The 20739-nt window shown below is 40.4% G+C and overlaps 1 protein-coding gene across 3 annotated transcripts in view; it reads left to right on the forward strand.

Annotated features, from left to right (window-relative positions):
• Positions 1 to 20739, forward strand: part of LOC134332138 (unconventional myosin-XVIIIa-like) — a 115149-nt gene that overhangs the window by 7837 nt on the left and 86573 nt on the right. For all 3 annotated transcript variants that reach the window (XM_063013625.1, XM_063013626.1, XM_063013624.1), the window contains 9 exons: positions 655 to 831; positions 2378 to 2588; positions 7252 to 7394; positions 7470 to 7570; positions 7656 to 7719; positions 9273 to 9417; positions 14399 to 14566; positions 18595 to 18685; positions 19885 to 20077. In XM_063013625.1, coding sequence (XP_062869695.1) covers positions 724 to 831; positions 2378 to 2588; positions 7252 to 7394; positions 7470 to 7570; positions 7656 to 7719; positions 9273 to 9417; positions 14399 to 14566; positions 18595 to 18685; positions 19885 to 20077 — 1224 coding nt within the window. In that variant the 5' untranslated portion in view covers positions 655 to 723. The remainder of the gene's footprint in view (positions 1 to 654; positions 832 to 2377; positions 2589 to 7251; positions 7395 to 7469; positions 7571 to 7655; positions 7720 to 9272; positions 9418 to 14398; positions 14567 to 18594; positions 18686 to 19884; positions 20078 to 20739) is intronic.

The raw sequence follows: 20739 nt of genomic DNA on the forward strand, positions 1-20739 counted from the left end.
CCGACTGCATTTTTTCACCTGCACCAGCCGAGTTCATATGCGAATCAGCCCCTTGCACGGAGAGCCACACCCTGATCAGCATTATTCCTCGACTCTGTGCAGACGCCATCAACCAGCCAGCAGAGGTCATAATTGCAACAGTTATGAGGTCCCTATCCGGCTTCCTAACCCTGTACGAACAACAGCCAAACGGATGGCAGAGCTGAGATTCAATGCGATGTATTCGAAATCCTAGCTCTGGTGTGCTAGCGTATGTTACCGCTGCGCCACCTGAGCGGCTGGATAGCACATTTAAGCTTCATTCAGAGGGACTGTTTTACTTCAGCAAAACAATATCTGAAAGGTTATTACTTGAAAACAGGACAGTAGCTTTCAGGAATCAATAATGAGACTGAGGATTAAGGTTTGATATGTTTATATTTTATTAACAATCAAGCAATAGCAAGCAAAATACTGTAAATGACCATTCAGCAGACAAATGACCATAACAAAACTTCAAAGGAACAAGAACAACCTCAGTGATCGGCTCTTTAAAATCATCATCTAGATGGGAAGCCCGTGAGGTCTCAGTGGGTCAGGATGAGGTGACAGGCAATACAATCATATACCACTAATATTAGGGACTAATATTGGTTATCATCCTTTGTCTTTTAGGCAAACCCTCCTTCATATGACAGCGTGGAGGACCTATCAGCCCTTCTTTATCTTAATGAATCCAGCGTCATGCACTCTCTGCGTCAGCGTTATGGTGGTAATCTCTTTCACACGTATGCTGGGTCCAACCTGGTGGTCATCAACCCTCTTAGCACTCCGTCCATGTACTCCGAGAAGGTAAGAGGACTTGTACCTGTCACTGAACCTATAAAGTGCTAAGAGTGAACACTGCTTAATAAGCGCTGTATAAGATCATGTAAACCTTGTATGGATATATTTTGAAATACTTTTTATTATTAAGGTTTTACATCCAGCTGAAAACCATTTCATTTCTGATAAGGCCGATCCAGAGGCTGCGTCCTAAACCACATGCTACCATTTTGCAATATACACTGATCACCCATAACATTAATACCACTTCCTTGTTTCTACACGCACTGTCCATTTTATCAGCTCCACTTACCATATAGAAGCACTTTGTAGTTCTACAATTACTGACTGTAGTCCATCTGTTTCTCTGCATGCTTTGTTAGCCCCCTTTTCATGCTGTTCTTCAATGGTCAGGACCCCCACAGGACCACTACAGAGCAGGTATTATTTGGGTGGTGGATCATTCTCATGACTGCAGTGACACTGACATGGTGGTGGTGTGTTAGTGTGTGTTGTGCTGGTACGAGTTTTAAAACACCTCACTGTCACTGCTGGACTAAGAATAGTCCACCAACCAAAAATATATCCAGCCAACAGCGCCCCATGGGCAGCGTCCTGTGACCATTGATGAAGGTCTAGAAGATGACCAACTCAAACAGCAGCAATAGATGAGCGATCGTCTCTGACTTTACATCTACAAGGTGGACCAACTAGGTAGGAGTGTCTAATAGAGTGGACAGTGAGTGGACACAGTATTTAAAAACTCCAGCAGCGCTGTTGTGTCTGATCCACTCATACCAGCACAACACACACTAACACACCACCACCATGTCAGCGTCACTGTAGTGATGAGAATCATCCACCACCCAAATAATACCTGCTCTGTGGTGGTCCTGTGGGGGTCCTGACCATTGAAGAACAGGGTGAAAGCAGGTTAAAAAGTATGTAGAGAAACAGATGGACTACAGTCAGTAATTGTAGAACTACAAAGTGCTTCTATATGGTAAGTGGAGCTGATAAAATGGACAGTGAGTGTAGAAACAAGGAGGTGGTTTTAATGTTATGGCTGATTGGTGTATGTCAAAGTAGTAATGACCCCATTGGTGTACTAACTGACATACTGTTTAATAGTACATGATTTTGGACAGAGCCAGATTTCTATTTTTTGGATGGATTACGAGGTGGAAGGTTTTGGTTTTATGAAACAGCACCATCCACTAGGTTTGTGTGTTAAATGTTTTGGAGCTGGTTAAAAAAAGAAGCTATAGCTATTTAGTGTGTATAGTTATAAACTGTTTATAAACCAGTAGTCTAGCCAAAGTAAATTACTATGTAACATTGTCTACTGTTTTAATAATGCTAGTATTCCCATGCTTAGGGCTAAATGTTACTCAGTTGTGCATAAGACATCTTGTAATTTTGCACTATAACAGGAAAGATAGTATTAAACTAGTATTAAATTACAGTATATATGGGTCTGAATTTATATTGAAAATAAAATAAACATTCATTATACTGTATATGTTTAATTTATACATTCAGTTCATTTGTTGTGTGTGCGATCTGTCTTGAGGTGATGCACATGTTTAAAGGCTGCCGGAAAGAAGACACAGCACCTCACATCTACGGTGTGGCCCAGGCTGCATACCGTAAGCTCCTGACCACCCGTCAGGATCAGTCTGTTGTACTGCTGGGTAAGAGCGGAAGTGGAAAGACCACCAACTGCCAGCAACTTGTGCAGTACCTAGTGACCATTGCAGGCAGCAACAGCAAAGTGTACTCAGGTGAGACAAACACTGGCAACACTGGCAACATACACCGATCAGCCATAACATTAAAACCACCTCCTTGTTTCTACACTCACTGTCCATTTTATCAGCTCCACTTACCATATAGGAGCACATTGTAGTTCTACAATTACTGACTGTAGTCCATCTGTTTCTCTGCATGCTTTGTTACCCCCCTTTCACCCTGTTCTTCAATAGTCAGGACCCCCACAGGACCACTACAGAGCAGGTATTATTTGGGTGGTTGATCATTCTCAGCATTTCACTGACATGGTGGTGGTGTGGTGGTGTGTTAGTGTGTGTTGTGCTGGTATGAATGGATAAGACACAGCAATGCTGATGGACTTTTTAAACACCTCACTGTCACTGCTGGACTGAGAATAGTCAGTCGCCAAAAACATCCAGCCAACAGCGCCCCGTGGGCAGCGTTCTGTGACCACTGATGAAGGTCTAGAAGATGACCAACTCAAACAGCAGCAATAGATGAGTGATCGTCTCTGACTTTACATCTACAAGGTGGACCAACTAGGTAGGAGTGTCTAATAGAGTGGACAGTGAGTGGACACTGTGTTTAAAAACTCCAGCAGCACTGCTGTGTCTGATCCACTCATACCAGCACAACACACACTAACACACCACCACCATGTCAGTGTCACTGCAGTGCTGAGAATCATCCACCACCTAAATAATACCTGCTCCGTGGTGGTCCTGGGAGGGTTCTGACCATTAAAGAACAGGGTGAAAGCAGGCTAAAGTATGTAGAGATACAGATGGACTACAGTCAGTAATTGTAGAACTTTAAGGTGCTCCTATATGGTAAGTGGAGCTGATAAAATGGACAGTTAGTGTAAAAACAAGGATGTCAATTAAAATGATTTTTTAGACGAATTGGTTCTTCAGAATAAATGGGGTGGTGGCTAATGAAGCTACACCACTAATTAATATCCTGTCATGCTCTGTGGGATGTTTCAAAGTGCCAAGCATTGGCCTTCATTTTGAATAAAGATGGCAAAGATCTGGGACGTGGATGGCAGAAACTTCATTCATCAGGACTGCTCAATGGGGCGCTTAGGTGGCGAAGCGGTAAAACACACTAGCACACCAGAGCTGACATCTCGAACTCGTCGGTTTGAATCTCAGCTCTGCTCCCGGCAGACTGAGCGCCTACACGAACAACGGGCATGTTGTACAACGGTGGGTGCCAGAGGGGATTCCTCATAACTGATGCAGTTATGACCTCTGCTGGCTGATTGATGACGTCTGCACAGAGATGGGGGATAATTAGGAGGAGTGTAGCTCTCCATACACAAAGATGATCCACATATGAACTCGCCTCGTGCAGGTGAAAAGATGCAGTTGGCTACTGCACACGTGTCGGAGGGGGCGTGTGTTAGTCACGGCTCTCCTCAATCAGGGTGGAAGTCAACATCAGTAGAGAGGAAGTGTAATGCAATCGGCTAATTGGATACAACTAGATTGGGGAGAATACTGCTTGGATAGAACACTATCCAGTACTTAACATGTGCAGCATACACCAAGAGAACGTTACAGGTTTGAATGCTTTAACCATAAAGTGTTGACTCTGTTTTGCTCTGTGGGACAATTTACAGACATGATTTTGATCTGCTTATTCCTTTACAGGCAAATGTCATCATAATTAAATAGTTGTAACTGATCTACTGATCTATATGGTGATCTATATGCTGGATCTACAGTATATGCTGATCTATATGCTTGATCTATATGCTGGATCTATATGCTTGATCTATATGCTGGATCTATATGCTGATCTATATGCTGATCTATATGCTGATCTATATGCTGGATCTATATGCTGGATCTATATGCTGGATCTATATGCTGATCTATATGCTGATCTATATGCTTGATTTATATGCTGAATCTACAGTATATGCTGATCTATATTCTGATCTATATGCTGAATCTATATGGTGATCTATATGCTGGATCTACTGTACAGTATATTCTGATCTATATGCTGAATCTATTTGGTGATCTATATGCTGGATCTACAGTATATGCTGATCTATATGCTGGATCTATATGCTGATCTATATGCTGGATCTACAGTATATGCTGATCTAATATGCTGGATCTATATGCTGATCTACAGTATATGCTTGATCTATATGCTGATCTATATGCTGGATCTATATGCTGATCTATATGCTTGATCTATATGCTGGATCTATATGCTGATCTATATGCTTGATCTATATGCTGGATCTATATGCTGATCTATATGCTTGATCTATATGCTGGATCTATATGCTGATCTATATGCTGATCTATATGCTTGATCTATATGCTGATCTATATGCTTGATCTATATGCTGGATCTATATGCTGATCTATATGCTGATCTATATGCTTGATCTATATGCTGGATCTATATGCTGATCTATATGCTTGATCTATATGCTGGATCTATATGCTGATCTATATGCTGATCTATATGCTTGATCTATATGCTGGATCTATATGCTTGATCTATATGCTGGATCTATATGCTGATCTATATGCTTGATCTATATGCTGGATCTATATGCTGATCTATATGCTGGATCTATATGCTGATCTATATGCTGGATCTATATGCTGGATCTACGTATATGCTGGATCTATATGCTGGATCTATATGCTGGATCTATATGCTGATCTATATGCTGATCTATATTCTGATCTATATTCTGATCTATATGCTGATCTATATTCTGATCTATATGCTGGATCTATATGCTGATCTATATGCTGGATCTACAGTGCCTTGCAAAAGTATTCAGCCCCCTTGAACTTTTCAACCTTTTGCCACATTTCAGGCTTCAAACATAACGATATGAAATTGTAATTTTTTGTGAAGAATCAACAACAAGTGGGACACAATCGTGAAGTGGAACGAAATTTATTGGATATTTTAAACTTTTTTTAGAAATAAAAAACTAAAAAGTGGGGCGTGCAATATTATTCAGCCCCTTTACTTTCAGTGCAGCAAACTCACTCCAGAAGTTCAGTGAGGATCTCTGAATGATCCAATGTTGACCTAAATGACTGATGGTGATAAATAGAATCCACCTGTGTGTAATCAAGTCTCCGTATAAATGCACCTGCTCTGTGACAGTCTCAGAGTTCTGTTTAAAGCGCAGAGAGCATCATGAAGACCAAGGAACACACCAGGCAGGTCCGAGATACTGTTGTGGAGAAGTTTAAAGCCGGATTTGGATACAAAAAGATTTCCCAAGCTTTAAACATCTCAAGGAGCACTGTGCAAGCGATCATATTGAAATGGAAGGAGTATCAGACCACTGCAAATCTACCAAGACCCGGCCGTCCCTCTAAACTTTCAGCTCAAACAAGGAGAAGACTGATCAGAGATGCAGCCAAGAGGCCCATGATCACTCTGAATGAACTGCAGAGATCTACAGCTGAGGTGGGAGACTCTGTCCATAGGACACAATCAGTCGTACACTGCACAAATTTGGCCTTTATGGAAGAGTGGCAAGAAGAAAGCCATTTCTCAAAGATATCCATAAAAAGTCACCTGGGAGACACACCAAACATGTGGAAGAAGGTGCTCTGGTCAGATGAAACCAAATTCGAACTTTTTGGCCACAATGCAAAACGTTATGTTTGGCGTAAAAGCAACACAGCTCATCACCCTGAACACACCATCCCCACTGTCAAACATGGTGGTGGCAGCATCATGGTTTGGGCCTGCTTTTCTTCAGCAGGGACAGGGAAGATGGTTAAAATTGATGGGAAGATGGATGGAGCCAAATACAGGACCATTCTGGAAGAAAACCTGTTGCAGTCTGCAAAAGACCTGAGACTGGGACGGAGATTTATCTTCCAACAAGACAATGATCCAAAACATAAAGCAAAATCTACAATGGAATGGTTCACAAATAAACGTATCCAGGTGTTAGAATGGCCAAGTCAAAGTCCAGACCTGAATCCCATCGAGAATCTGTGGAAAGAGCTGAAAACTGCTGTTCACAAACGCTCTCCATCCAACCTCACTGAGCTCGAGCTGTTTTGCAAGGAAGAATGGGTAAAAATTTCTGTCTCTCGATGTGCAAAACTGATAGAGACATACCCCAAGCGACTTGCAGCTGTAATCGCAGCAAAAGGTGGCGCTACAAAGTATTAACGCAAGGGGGCTGAATAATATTGCACGCCCCACTTTTCAGTTTTTTTATTTCTAAAAAAAGTTTAAAATATCCAATAAATTTCGTTCCACTTCACGATTGTGTCCCACTTGTTGTTGATTCTTCACAAAAAATTACAATTTCATATCGTTATGTTTGAAGCCTGAAATGTGGCAAAAGGTTGAAAAGTTTAAGGGGGCTGAATACTTTTGCAAGGCACTGTATATGCTGAATCTATATGCTGATCTATATGCTGATCTACAGTATATTCTGATCTATATGCTGATCTATATGCTGGATCTATGTGCTGATCTATATGCTGGATCTATATGCTGAATCTATATGCTGATCTATTTGCTGATCTATATTTTGATCTATATGCTGGATCTATATGCTGATCTATATACAGGGCATGCCAGGCTTCATGGCTATGCTATATGCTATATCCTATATTATATAACTAATCTGTTCTTCATTTTGTGTTCTGACCCCAGCTGAGAAGTGGCAGGCTGTTTACACCATCCTGGAAGCCTTCGGGAACTGCAGTACGCCCATGAACGCCAACGCCAGTCGCTTCTCCCATATCGTCTCTCTGGACTTTGACCAAGCCGGTCAGGTGGCATCAGCTTCAATCCAGGTAGGAACCGGAGGAGAACAACATACAATACAGTTGCTTCTGAAACATGTTATTTCATAGATGCTGTTCCTGTAGACCATGCTGCTGGAGAAGATGAGAGTGGCACGGCGCCCAGAGGCTGAATCTACGTTCAATGTTTTTTATTACCTAATGGCAGGAGCTGAGGGGTCTCTCAAGTAAGATGTTCCAGACTTAAAGATTATTTAAATTGAAATGATAGTGCTTTTTCTGTTTTTAATGCTGATTTGATATACCTTACAGGACCGAGCTGCACTTCAACCACTTTGCAGAGAACAGTGCATTCGGGATCCTGCCTCAGTTGAAGGTAAATATTCCTACATTATTAAACCAAGAAACGCGCTGCAACCAGGGCTGGATTCTGAGAAGCGTCGTATCGAATCCAGCCTTGCTTTACCGGTTCGAAGCTGAGTGGCTGTATGAGCAACGATTGGCCGGTTGCTCATGTGGGGGGTGGGACAAAGAACCGGATGTGGGTCTCTCTCTGTCAGAATGCGATTGCGTTCTCTGCCGGCTGATTGGAGGCGCTTGCACAGAGATAGGAGGAGGTGCCCTTAGGGTGTGTCTCTCCGCATGCAACGCTAGGTGGCGCCAAACTCGTCAATGTGTGGGTGGCAAAGATGCATCTGGCTGCTGCTCGTGTTTCGGAGGGGATACGGGTTGGCTTCAATCACCTCCGTCAGGGCGGGGTTCGGCATAGACAGAGAAGAAGCACGATGCTAATTGAACAATTGGATGCGCTAAAAAGGGGAGAAAAAGGGGTTAAAAAAAACAAAAACAAAAAAAAAACATGGGTGTGTCTGAAAACCTAGTGAGCTGCCTTGCTGCCTACTGCCTACCTAGGCAGCTGCCTTGCTGCCTACTGCCTACCTAGGCAGCTGCCTAAGTAGAGAGGATTCTAATAAGACATCGAACTTATAAGGAACTTATTTAGACACACTACTTTGAAAGCGTCTTCCTAACGTCTCCCTCCACGTACTAAAACGGTTAAATTGTTAATTTGTCAGTTTGTTGCTCCGCATTCGTCCATATTTGTATTTTTGCATTTTTCCTAATTTTCCTCCCAGTCTATTCGTATCCAATCGCCTGATTGCATTACGCTTCCTCTCTACTAATGTCGATCCTGATTAAGGAGAGCGAGACTGACACGCACCCTACGACACGTGTACAGTACGCGACTGCATCTTTTCACCTGCACGAGGCGAGTTCATATGCAGATCAGCTTTGTGTACGGAGATCCACACCCTGATTAACGCATTATTCCCCGACCCCGAGCAGGCCCCATCAATCAGCCAGCAGAGGTCGTAATTGCATTAGTTATGAGGTCCTTATCTGGCTCCCCACCCTGTATGAACAACAAGCCAATCGTTGTTCATGTAGCCAGCTGGGATTGCCTTCACCGCTAGGGAAGCATTGGATGCTCCTTCTTCATTCAGTCAGATTACAGCTTCGAAATAAGGCACCATAGTAGGCAACATTTTAGGGCATCTAAGAATAGGATAACGCCAAATGCTGCCTATGTATACAGTCTAAGCAATTGAGGGTTAAGGGCCTTGCTCAAGGGCCCAACAGTGGCAACCTGGCAGTGGTAAGAGCTTGAACCAGCAACCTACTATTGATTACTAGTCCAGTATCTTAACCACTAGGCTACAACTTAAAAATAAGGCACCTTACTAGGCAGCATTTTAAAGCATCTAAAAATGTAGACAGGCTTCGTCTCTGGAGTGTGCATAGGATGACATAAAATGCTGCCTATCTAGCAAGCTCACTAGGTTTTCAGACAGACCCCATGAATCAATTCAACTTTCAAATCAACCCTCTTTTTTTCTTTAAATCAACTCTGGCTTTATTGCTGTGCAGCCTGAGGAGAAGCAGAAGGTCTCTCAGCAGTTCACTAAACTCCAGGCTGCTATGAAAGTGCTAAGCATTTCTACAGAGGAGCAAAGGGCATTCTGGCTGGTGTTGGGCGCCATCTACCATCTGGGAGCTGCAGGAGCAACTAAAGGTATGAGAACCTCCAGACACAACAACCTCATAGAATAACATTCACATTCAAAAACGGGTTGGTTTAGCCACCAATCTTACATTTTCTGTTCATTAGGTAACATCTATTAATATAATGTTCACTAATTTCTCAGCATCATTTCATTATGCAGTAATGATTATTGACTGTGCGCTAATGGTCATAGATGTGTGTATTCTCATTAGCTCATTTCATGTTCATTTTGTCTAATGTCGCCCCCCATGCAGTGTCAGTTATTGATGAAAGTGGTAATGAACGTCTGTGTGACTGACTGAGTGCTGTTAATTCTGAGCTTCATCACTTTTCTGTCTGTCAGACCTTTCAGTTCCATATCTTTCTGTTATTGTGCACATTATATCATTCTATTGATTCCTTCTTTGTAGTCTGGATTGCTGATTTGACTGTGTTTAGTATAATTATTAGTAAAATGCTCTTCGTATGTCCTGGAACAACCCATCACGACAATCTGATACAGATTAAGTTTACATACATTCGATTTTAATAATTTTGCAACATTCATTATGTTATTGTAAGTTCTGGGCAATGGAAGCTTAGCGCTTCAGGTAATTAGTAGGTTGCTGGTTTAAGCCCCATCACCACCAAATTGCCAATGTTGGGCCCCTGAACAAGGCTCTTAAAAGCATGCTCTGTAATTGACTAAAATTGTAAGTCACTTTAAATAAAGGTGTCTGCTAAATGCCATAAATGTAAATGTAAATTTGGCAATGTATAAGGGCCGTTCTGCCGAATCTGTGCCACTTCTGTCCTCAGAACATTAAATGAATAAATGTATGTGAAAATTAACTTTAAAATGCATTTTTTTTAATAAGCAAAGTGTCCTGCACATTGATCTAATTGCAAATTTAAGATATATAATTTAAAACACTGAAAAAATAATATTTGTATATTTATTATATTATATTATTTATAAATATTTTTTATTTTAATTGTTTAATTTTTTTGTTTTAATAATAATAATAATAATTACTTAATGGACCTTGAGCTGCTGTAATACTATCTATCTATCTATCTATCTATCTATCTATCTATCTATCTATCTATCTATCTATCTATCTATCTATCTATCTTTCTATCTATCTATCCATCCTACCATCTATCTATCTATCTATCTATCTATCTATCTATCTATCTATCTATCTATCTATCTATCTATCTATCTATCTATCTATCTATCTATCTATCTATCTATCTATCTATCTATCTATCTATCTATCTATCTATCTATCTATCTATCTATCTATCTATCTACCCACCCACCCACCCACCCACCCACCCACCCATCCATCCATCCATCCATCCATCCATCCATCTATTTTTTCCCGTAAGGATGTATGGGAAACCTGTTAATGCGTTCCATGGTCCTGTGGAACTGCATATATTTTAGGCTAATGTAAAATAATGGGGTTGTTTTTGACACTTATACACTGAAAATAACACAAATATAACATAAAAACACTGAAATACAATTAAAAACAAACAAAAAAAATCAATACAAAATACAATAAGACCTGCACTTTACCTTTACTTCTTTATTGTTTTCTTATGCTTCTTAATTAGTGGAGAGAACTTATAAGCAGTAATCATTAAGAAAGGTTTAGTGTTTCTATGTTGTTCTTTTAATACATTAAGTTACATTCTTTTTTTTATCGATAAGCGTTTTAGACTCTTTCGGAAAAGCTGATTTTTACAATTTCTCAGAACCTCGAGCTATAACACAAGTTTAAATGTGAAACAGTGAAGAAAATCCAGATAAACACAGATACATGTGGAGCTTGCAGAGTGGATTTGATGGTTATGCCACACAAATGCAGATTCGTCTCATGTTCGCATGACGTTTTCCCACACCGCTCCAGCCAAGCGCTGAACAAAGCAGCAGTCACACACACGTTAAGTTTAAGGAAAACGTTGAGTTTAAGGGTGCAAATTTCTCAACGAAGGAGGTTGAGTTTGAACGATTTTGAGTTTAGGGGATGTTGAGTTACAAGGTACCACTGTACTTTAAACAGTGCTGTCTTGTCTTGACCAATTTTAACCTTAAGCAGAGAGGGAATGGTCCGGATGGTCAAACGTATTGCAAGAACCACTAAATACAGGTCTGCTATGAATTAGAAGCTGCGGGTTTATGGGTGACACTGTCCAGAACCGTGCAATACTGTACATTAATTATAATAACACAATTGCGTTCATAATCATAATCCAATTAAAGAATTAATCGTGAAGTACACTTCATTGTTATTAGATTATTAAGAATGATATGCATTGATAAACACACACATGCACACATTACTTACACTGTTATTTCTATATCAGCTCTTAATAAAAATTATTTTCCCGCATCTTGACATTCCTCTACACATCCACTCAGTGGCAGCAGAGTAATCCGAAAGGATTTTTGGCTCAGTCTCAATCCCAGTTTTGCTCACGTCTGGTCTAATCTGCATTTCTTTCATGAAGTGAGCCATGAGGTTAATGTGTGTGGGCACTAATGCTAATAATGACATTAAGCGGGCATGCCCATCACTCAGCTCTTTACTGAGATTTGTATAATGAGACCACTAATGGCTCTCCTGCTTTTATAATGAATCCCATGCTGTTCCATATGCATGCATGCATGTGTGTGTGTGTGTCTGTGTTAATTTTGTGTGTGCATGCTAATATGAATAAACATTAACTTCTCCAGTACAACTAATTCATGTTTTATTAGTGTTTGTCTAACCTGTGTGTTTTATTCACATGCTGATGTTGCATGCCATCCTGCTTTATAACCCAGAGTCAGATGAAGGTAAATGCACTCTTTTGCATATTTACACTTATGTGTATGTGTGGATTTTTTTTTTTATCACTGATAGCAGGCAGTTTATTAGCATTTAAATGGCGTTTTGTGTCTGCATCTTCCTCTCTTTTATCCTTCCTCCGTGAGATTGTCTTGGGCAGAGCAGTGGGTTTGTTCAGCTGATAAAGTGCCTATCTGCTCTGTTTGATGTTCCTCTATTCTTCTGTTAAAATCAGGCCAGAGGAATGTAAGAAAAACAGAATACAGCAAATGGGACTTTGCAACGTACAAACTTTGATCGTCAGTCTGAAAGATTAAAATTGTACTCCACAGTTAACAGAGTGCTCTGTGGAAAAATTACATTGAAATTTTTTCCCTTTGGCTGTTGGGGCTTTTTGTATATCAGGGATACACAATTACTATTCAGCCACTTTTGTTTTTGTTATTTAATATAGTTTACATACGTATAGTTACCTTAAATAACATACATAATGTATTTTTTAAATGTTTTAAAAATTGAAATCTCACACACACACACACACACACACACATATATATATACCGACTACGCATAACATTATGACCACTGACAGCTGAAGTGAATAACACTGATCATCTCTTCATCACGGCACCTGTTAGTGGGTGGGATATATTAGGCAGCAAGTGAACATTTTATTCTCAAAGTTGATGTATTAGAAGCAGGAAAAATGGGTAAGCGTAAGGATTTGAGCGAGTTTGAAAAGGGCCAAATTGTGATGGCTAGACGACTGGGTCAGAGCATCTCCAAAACTGCAGCTCTTGTGGCGTGTTCCCAGTCTGCAGTGGTCAGTATCTATCAAAAGTGGTCCAAGGAAGGAACAGTGGTAAACCGGCGACAGGGTCATAGGCGGCCACAGGGAGCAAAGGCTGGCCCGTGTGGTCCGATTCAACAGATGAACTATTGTAGCTCATGTTGCTGAAGAGGTTAATGCTGGTTCTGATAGAAAGGTGTCAGAATACACAGTGCATCACCGTTACAGGACTGTTTTGGCAGCAAAAGGGGGACCAACACAAAATTAGGAAGGTGGTCATATTGTTATGCCTGATTAGTGTATATTTACAATATGTATATATGTTTTTCTAAATATTTCTATCAATTTAATAACTAGATTAATATTAATAATTAAAAAATAATAATTGATAATAATTATATTAAGATTTAATTATTTCAAAGTTACCTTATCAAGATTTAATTTCTTAAACCTAAGATCAAATGAAATGAAATGCAATAAAAATATAACACTGTTATAGTACCTACAGATTATGTTAATAATGTATTTACACTTGTAAGTATGTCATAACAGCCTCATGTCAAAACATGTTACACATATCAGTTCTTTATCCTTTTTTTATTTTGGGCTTTTTGATTATATATTTTGTCTTTTCATTCAGCTTGTAGCATGGCATCCCTTCCATTCCTTGTTATTTGATTAGAATTACAGCTGCTGACTTTTCTGTTCCAATATAAACAGTCTGACTGCATCCAGCCACAAGCATTACAGTGGTTAAGTCTAGGAATCTTTGTAGTTTCAGGAAATCAGATTAAAGATTTTTACTGGTCTGGAAAGTCACTTGAAGCCTATTTTCTATCAGCCTAATATGTTCTAAACTAACAATTATCTATAGGTACAGACAACCATTAATTTTGCCATTAATTTAAAGCTTCTGGAACAGAGGTCAGGTAAGCTTTACATTGTCATGGACTTAGGAACACCAGCAAAATGATGATTTAATTAATTGCAGACCTGTTTTAGTGTTTTGGGTACATATGTAAGACCCTTCAGTTCATCTAAGCATTAGGTAAACGTTCTGGTTTATTTTTTCCTTGACCTTGACCTGTTTTCCATGTAAATTTAATTAGCAGTAGTCAAATTAGCGCCTGTTATATGAACACAAAGAAATTGGCAGCTGTAGTCAAGCATATTCAATAACAAGGAATGATGAGGCCATGACACAAGGTGACATTACAGTGTAACAATGTAAGTTTCTTGTTAAACCAGTATATTGTCATAACACTTAAAAGAAACTAGAATGGAAATACATTTTTGGACAAAGAAGCATGTCTTCCAATTATTTAGTCACAAAAATCGTTCACAGCACACAATAACTCAGTGTTTTGGTGTATTTTAGCAGGCCGTAAGCAGTTTGCCAGGCATGAATGGGCCCAGAAGGCAGCTTATCTTCTGGGTTGCACCCTAGAAGAGCTCTCATCCTCAATCTTCAAACCCCATGCCAAGGGAACCCTGCCACGAACCTCCAGTGCCCGCCAAGGGGTAGAAGACTCCCTAGACACTGCAGGTGTGTATCCAGAATTTTGATGAATTCCGATGATGCAATGAATTCCTGCTAAGTAAAACTAGACATTATATCTGAGCTCATATATTTGGGCAATAGGGAAACTTTGGCTGATTGGGAATACCACAGTATAAAATCTTTCACTGTATTGCCAGAAAGATGGTTACCCATATACTTTAATTTTACCCTCTTAAGACCCAAGCTTTGTCTTTTTATGCATTTGTTAACTTGTATTTACCTTATTTATTGTGCTACCACTAGATGACAGACAAAAGTGTCTACAAATGGGGACAACAGGTCTAAGTTAAGCAGAATGAGGTATAAAGCGTAACAAAGCCAAAATGTAATGTCCTCAGGTGTGACCGCAGGGTCTCAAGAGGTTAAATTACTCACTGTCCATATTATCAGCCCCACTTACCATAAAGAAGCACTTTGTAGTTCTACAATTACAGACTGTAGTCCATCTGTTTTTCTACATGCTTTGTTAGCCTCCTTTCATGCTGTTCTTTAATGGTCAGGACTCTCCCCGGACCACCACAGAGCAGGTATTATTTAGATGATGGATCATTCTCAGCACTGCAGTGACACTGACATGGTGGTGGTGTGTTAGTGTGTGTTGTGCTGGTATGAGTGGATCAGACACAGCAATGCTGGACTGAGAATAGTCCACCAACCAAACATATACAGCCAACAGCGCCCCGTGGGCAGCGTCCTGTGACCACTGATGAAGGTCTAGAAGATGACCAACTCAAACAGCAGCAACAGACAAGCGATCGTTTCTGACTTTACATCTCCAAGGTGGACCAACTAGGTGGGAGTGTCTAATAGAGTGGACAGTGAGTGGACACGGTATTTAAAAACTCCAGCAGCGCTGCTGTGTCTGATCCACTCATACCAGCACAACACACACTAACACACCACCACCATATCAGTGTCACTGCAGTGCTGCTCTGTAGTGGTCCTGTGGGGGTCCTGACCACTGAAGAACAGGGTGAAAGCAGTCTAAAAGTAACAGATGGACTACATTTAGTAATTGTAGAACTACAAAGTGCTTCTATATGGTAAGTGGAGCTGATATAATGGACAGTGAGTGGTTTTAATGTTATGGCTGATCAGTGTATATTTACTCTATAGCTCGATATCATCGGTCAGTCAATATGTCGACTGACTGGTTTAAATTATGTTTCCAAAATGTAAAGAATATGTTAACAAAATATAATCAGAAGCTAAGACCTGTACTTTTTGGTCTACTTGCGCCATCAAGCAGACCTCATTGAAGCCAATATGGGCCAGTGTTAACAACCATCTACCGTTCTTATCATCATAATCTGAATAGTCTTTCCAGTTGGCTGGATTACTAATGTCTTTGTACTCCCTACAGTCAGCTATAGATTTATATCTGAAGCCGACTGTAGGGAGTACAAAGACATTAGTAATCCAGCCAACTGGAAAGACTTTTTAGATTATGATGATGGTGTCCTTGGTATATTTGATATACAAAGATTATTAAAAATCCTGAAAATGTAAAAAGAATTGAATCTATTTGAGTAAATGTGTTTCAAGAGTATTTAAGTACGTAAAATAATCAGGAATATATTCTTTAAACACAGCTACATGGGTCATTAATTGACAACCCTTTATTTAACTCAGTGTGTAACATTTTGCCAGCATAATATACAGCATATATATATATATACCTGTATATACACTGCCTGGCCAAAAAAAGAGGTCATCACCTGGATTTAACTAAGCAAATAGGTAAGCCTCCCATTGGATAATTACTGCATGGTTGATTATGTTTCAGCTGGCAACAAGTTATTTAACCCTAACTGATGCAGTGAGTAGCTTCTCATTTGTTAAACAACCATGTGGAAAGACACATCCTGTGGTCGTGGAAAAGATGTTCATCTGTTTCAGAAGGGTCAAATTATTGGCATGCATCAAGCAGAGAAAACATCTAAGGAGAAGCTGAAACTACTAAAATCAGGTTAAGAACTGTCCAACGCATTATTAAAAAGTGGAAGGACAGTGAAGAAATATCATCTTCGAGGAAGGAATGTGGTTGGAAAAAAATCTTGAATGATCGTGATCGGCGATCACTTAAACGTTTGGTGAAATCAAATAGTAGAAAAACTCCAGTAGAACTCAGGGATATGTTTAATAGTGAAAGTAAGAGCATTTCCACACACAATGCGAAGGGAACTCAAGGGATTGGGACTAAACAGCTGTGTAGCCTTAAGAAAACCACTTGTCAGTGAGGCTAACCGACAAAAACGGCTTCGATTTGCTAGGGAGCATAAAGATTGGACTCTGGAGCAATGGAAGAAGGTCATGTGGTCTGATGAGTCCAGATTTACCCTGTTCCAGAGTGATGGGCGCATCAGGGTAAGAAGAGAGGCGGCTGAAGTGATGCACCCATCATGCCTAGTGCCTACCGTACAAGCCTGTGCGGGCAGTGCTATGATCTGGGGTTGCTGCAGTTGGTCAGGTCTAGGTTCAGCAACGTTATGTGCCCAAAGAATGAGGTCAGCTGACTACCTGAATATACTGAACGACCTGGTTATTCCATCAATGGATTTTTTCTTCCCTGATGGCACCGACATATTCCAAGATGACAATGCCAGGATTCATCTGGCTCAAATTGTGAAAGAGTGGTTCAGGGAGCATGAGACATCATTTTCACACATGGATTGGCCACCACAGAGTCCAGACCTGAACCCCATTGAGAATCTTTGGGATGTGCTGGAGAAGACTTTGCGCAGTGGTCCAAATCTCCCATCATCAATACAAGATCTTGGGGGAAAATTAATGCAACTCTGGACAGAAATAAATGTTGTGACATTGCAGAAGCTTGTGGAAACGATGCCACAGCGAATGTGTGGTGTAATCAAGGCTAAAGGCGGTCCAACCAAATATTAGAGTGTGTGACCTTTTTTTTGGCCAGGCAGTGTATATAGCAATGCTAATACAGCATTTAATACAATTGGGGAATCTGAGATCCCAACCCAGTCCAGATTTTCTCCAGATATTCCTCTGCTCTTCAGCTACCACTACATACCACTACAGCTTTTCAGTTGGGTTTAAGTTTAGACTGGGAAATCCATTGCAAATGTTAACTTCTTTGCATCTTCAAACCATGTTTGTGCATTTTTGGACTTATTTTGTATCTTTGCCCCACTGATAACGAATCAAGCATTTCACATCCTGGCAGTGAGGTTTTCCCAGCATTCAGTACATTCTTTCTTGCCTTTCCTTAGCCTGTCATTCACATTCTGTAGCACATACGCAACCTGCTATGTTTAGTTTGCTGTGTTTATAAGGATTATCAGATAGGTTTCTGAGGTTTCTAAGGTTTTGTGTTTTTCACACTAAGCACTGATGTGTTTATTTATCACGGCTTTTTTTCTAATTCTGTCTGATGTGGTTGTCGCCTCACCTAAGCATCCTGAGACGGCGTCCCGAGGGTGTGTCTGAAAAAGGCACCGCGTCTTCGGTGCAGGTGTGAGATTTATTTGGTGTCAGAAGTGTTTAGCGGGTGCACGGTGCCAAGAGGCGAGAGTGTTGGTGCTCTCAGTCCAATTTCATTTTTCTCAACAAGCCTGAGTCATTCTATTCCCATCTCCGTGATTCAGATTTAATGTGAGTGCTGAATGCATAGTAATGATGGAGGTTTCTTTAGTGCATCTTCATTACACTGAGCATGCTCAGTACTTCATGCTCATCAGTTGAAGTTTTTTGTAGAGTTGCTCATTCATGTTTGTAAAGGTAAGGGATGTCATTGCATTCAAGAAATGTCAATGATATGGTGCTCAGTTGGCACAGAGCTAGCCTACTATAGACCGATCTAGCACCTACACAGACACGGTTGGCTGTATATCTGTAAGGCAGGGGACAAGGTAGAAAATGAATTGTCGCAGCATGACTCTGCTCTGTTCAAGACGCCCGCACTAGCAGTGGATGATCCAGAGAGCTTAACGTTAGTTGTATTAGTTATGTATAAAATACTGTTTGGGTGTGTGTGCTGATTGCAGGATTGAAGGCCACAGCGATGGAGTGTTTGGAAGCCATGGCTACTAGTTTATACTCTGAGCTTTTCACACTCCTCATCTCCCTCATCAACAGGTCAGTAGTTTTCCTTCAAGTCACCTCCTGAGGTCTGTTTTTATACTTTTTGAATAAAAAAAGCCTGGGGTGACACTGGGGTGTTTCATTTGTTGTGGAATATTTATTTTAATTATGTCATTAAAAATATTACCAAGGCTGCTCAGGTGGCGCAGCGGTAAAATACGCTAGCACACCAGAGCTGGGATTTCGAATACATTGTATTGAATCTCAACTCTGCCATCTGGCTGGGCTGGGCGGCCACATGAAGAACGATTGGCTGTTGTTCACAGGGTGGAATGAGCCGGACCAGGGTTGATTGAAGGGTTGGGGAATAATGCTGATCAGGGTGTGGCTCTCCGTGCACAAGGCTGATCCGCATATGAACTCGCCTCGTGCAGGTGAAAAGATGCAGTCGGTACTGTACACGTGTCGGAGGGGGCGTGTGTCAGTTGTGAAGCTCCTCAGTCAGCAGTGGAGGGTTGTATCGGTAGAGGTGAATTAGGGTAATTGGATACGACTAAATTAGGGGGAAAATTGGAGAAAAAGAAGAAAAAAGATACCAAAAATGTATAAAAATGTTGGTTTTTGGATGTTCAGGTATCATCTCCTATTCTTTTTATTGGGTGTGGTAAAACTATGCGTTTTAATATGGACACAGAGAAGTCAACAGCTATAGTCAATCTAAAGTCAGCTAATTGACATTACAGAACCCCACATTTATCCAAATATATGCCAACCATATTTCTTTCAACCAATAACCAATCTTTACCTTCTTGATGGTTAAATGATTAATCACATCTGGACTGCACATATGGATTTAGTTCATCACATTCTTCATGGCAGATTATCTTCCATGAGTTCCATCATATTGCAAGCCTCTATGAACTGCCATTGTCAAGTCTCTCTGCAGATGTTCAATTGGTTCAGGTCTGGGCTTTGTTTGGGCCACTCAGAAACATCCAGAGACTTGCCTTAAAGTCCTTCCAGTGTTGTTTTGGATGTATGCTTTGGGTCAAAGTTCAATTTAATTAATTAAAGATGAACTCCGTTTTGGGAAAGCCGACTCGGCTGGGTCAGTTATTGGGTAAATGAGGTAATTATTTTCATTTAAAATCAAATTCACAACACAAAGTGTACAAACATCAAGAGGTCTAAAACCTTCTGATTCCTTATATTAATATGCAGTCTTATGTTTTTTCTTTTACCTCGTCTTCTAGAGCCCTTAAGTCCAGCCAGCACTCTCTGTGTTCGTTTCTTATCGTGGACACTCCAGGCTTTCAAAATCCTCGACAGATGAAGAGTGAGAGAGGTGCCACCTTTGAGGAGCTCTGTCACAATTATGCTCAAGAGCGTCTACAGGCTCTTTTCCACGAGCGCACTTTTGTACAAGAACTGGAACGCTACAAGGAGGTATGACAATCAATTTTTTCTATGACACTATAACCTTATACAGAAGCTAGATGCAGCCCAACAATGACTATAAACATCTGCTTAAAGAAATATCTGCAAGGTTCTAACATGTTGTCTCTTACTGTTAATGTAGACTTTGACTGACTGCCATTAACAACAACATAAACATGAATATTTAACATAAAGACTAAACATATTGACTGCTACAGTGTTCCTGCTACATGGCCAGACATCAATAAAAGTTTTAGCAATAGAATAAGTAGAATAGAATAGCCTTTATTTTTCATATATACTGTATATACACAGATCAGCCATAACATTAAAACCACCTCCTTGTTTCTACACTCACTGTACATTTTATCAGCTCCACTTACCATATAGAAGCACTTTGTAGTTCTACAATTACTGATTGTAGTCCATCTGTTTCTCTGCATACCTTTTTAACCTGCTTTCACCCCACAGGACCACCACAGAGCAGGTATTATTTGGGTGGTGGATCATTCTCAGCACTGCAGTGACACTGACATGGTGGTGGTGTGTTAGTGTGTGTTGTGCTGGTATGAGTAGATCAGACACAGCAGCGCTGATGGAGTTCATTCACTGTTCACTCTATTAGACACTCCTACCTAGTTGGTCCACCTTGTAGATGTAAAGTCGGAGAC

This window comes from Trichomycterus rosablanca, chromosome 18 (genome assembly GCF_030014385.1).
Source record: "Trichomycterus rosablanca isolate fTriRos1 chromosome 18, fTriRos1.hap1, whole genome shotgun sequence".
Lineage (NCBI taxonomy): Eukaryota > Metazoa > Chordata > Actinopteri > Siluriformes > Trichomycteridae > Trichomycterus > Trichomycterus rosablanca.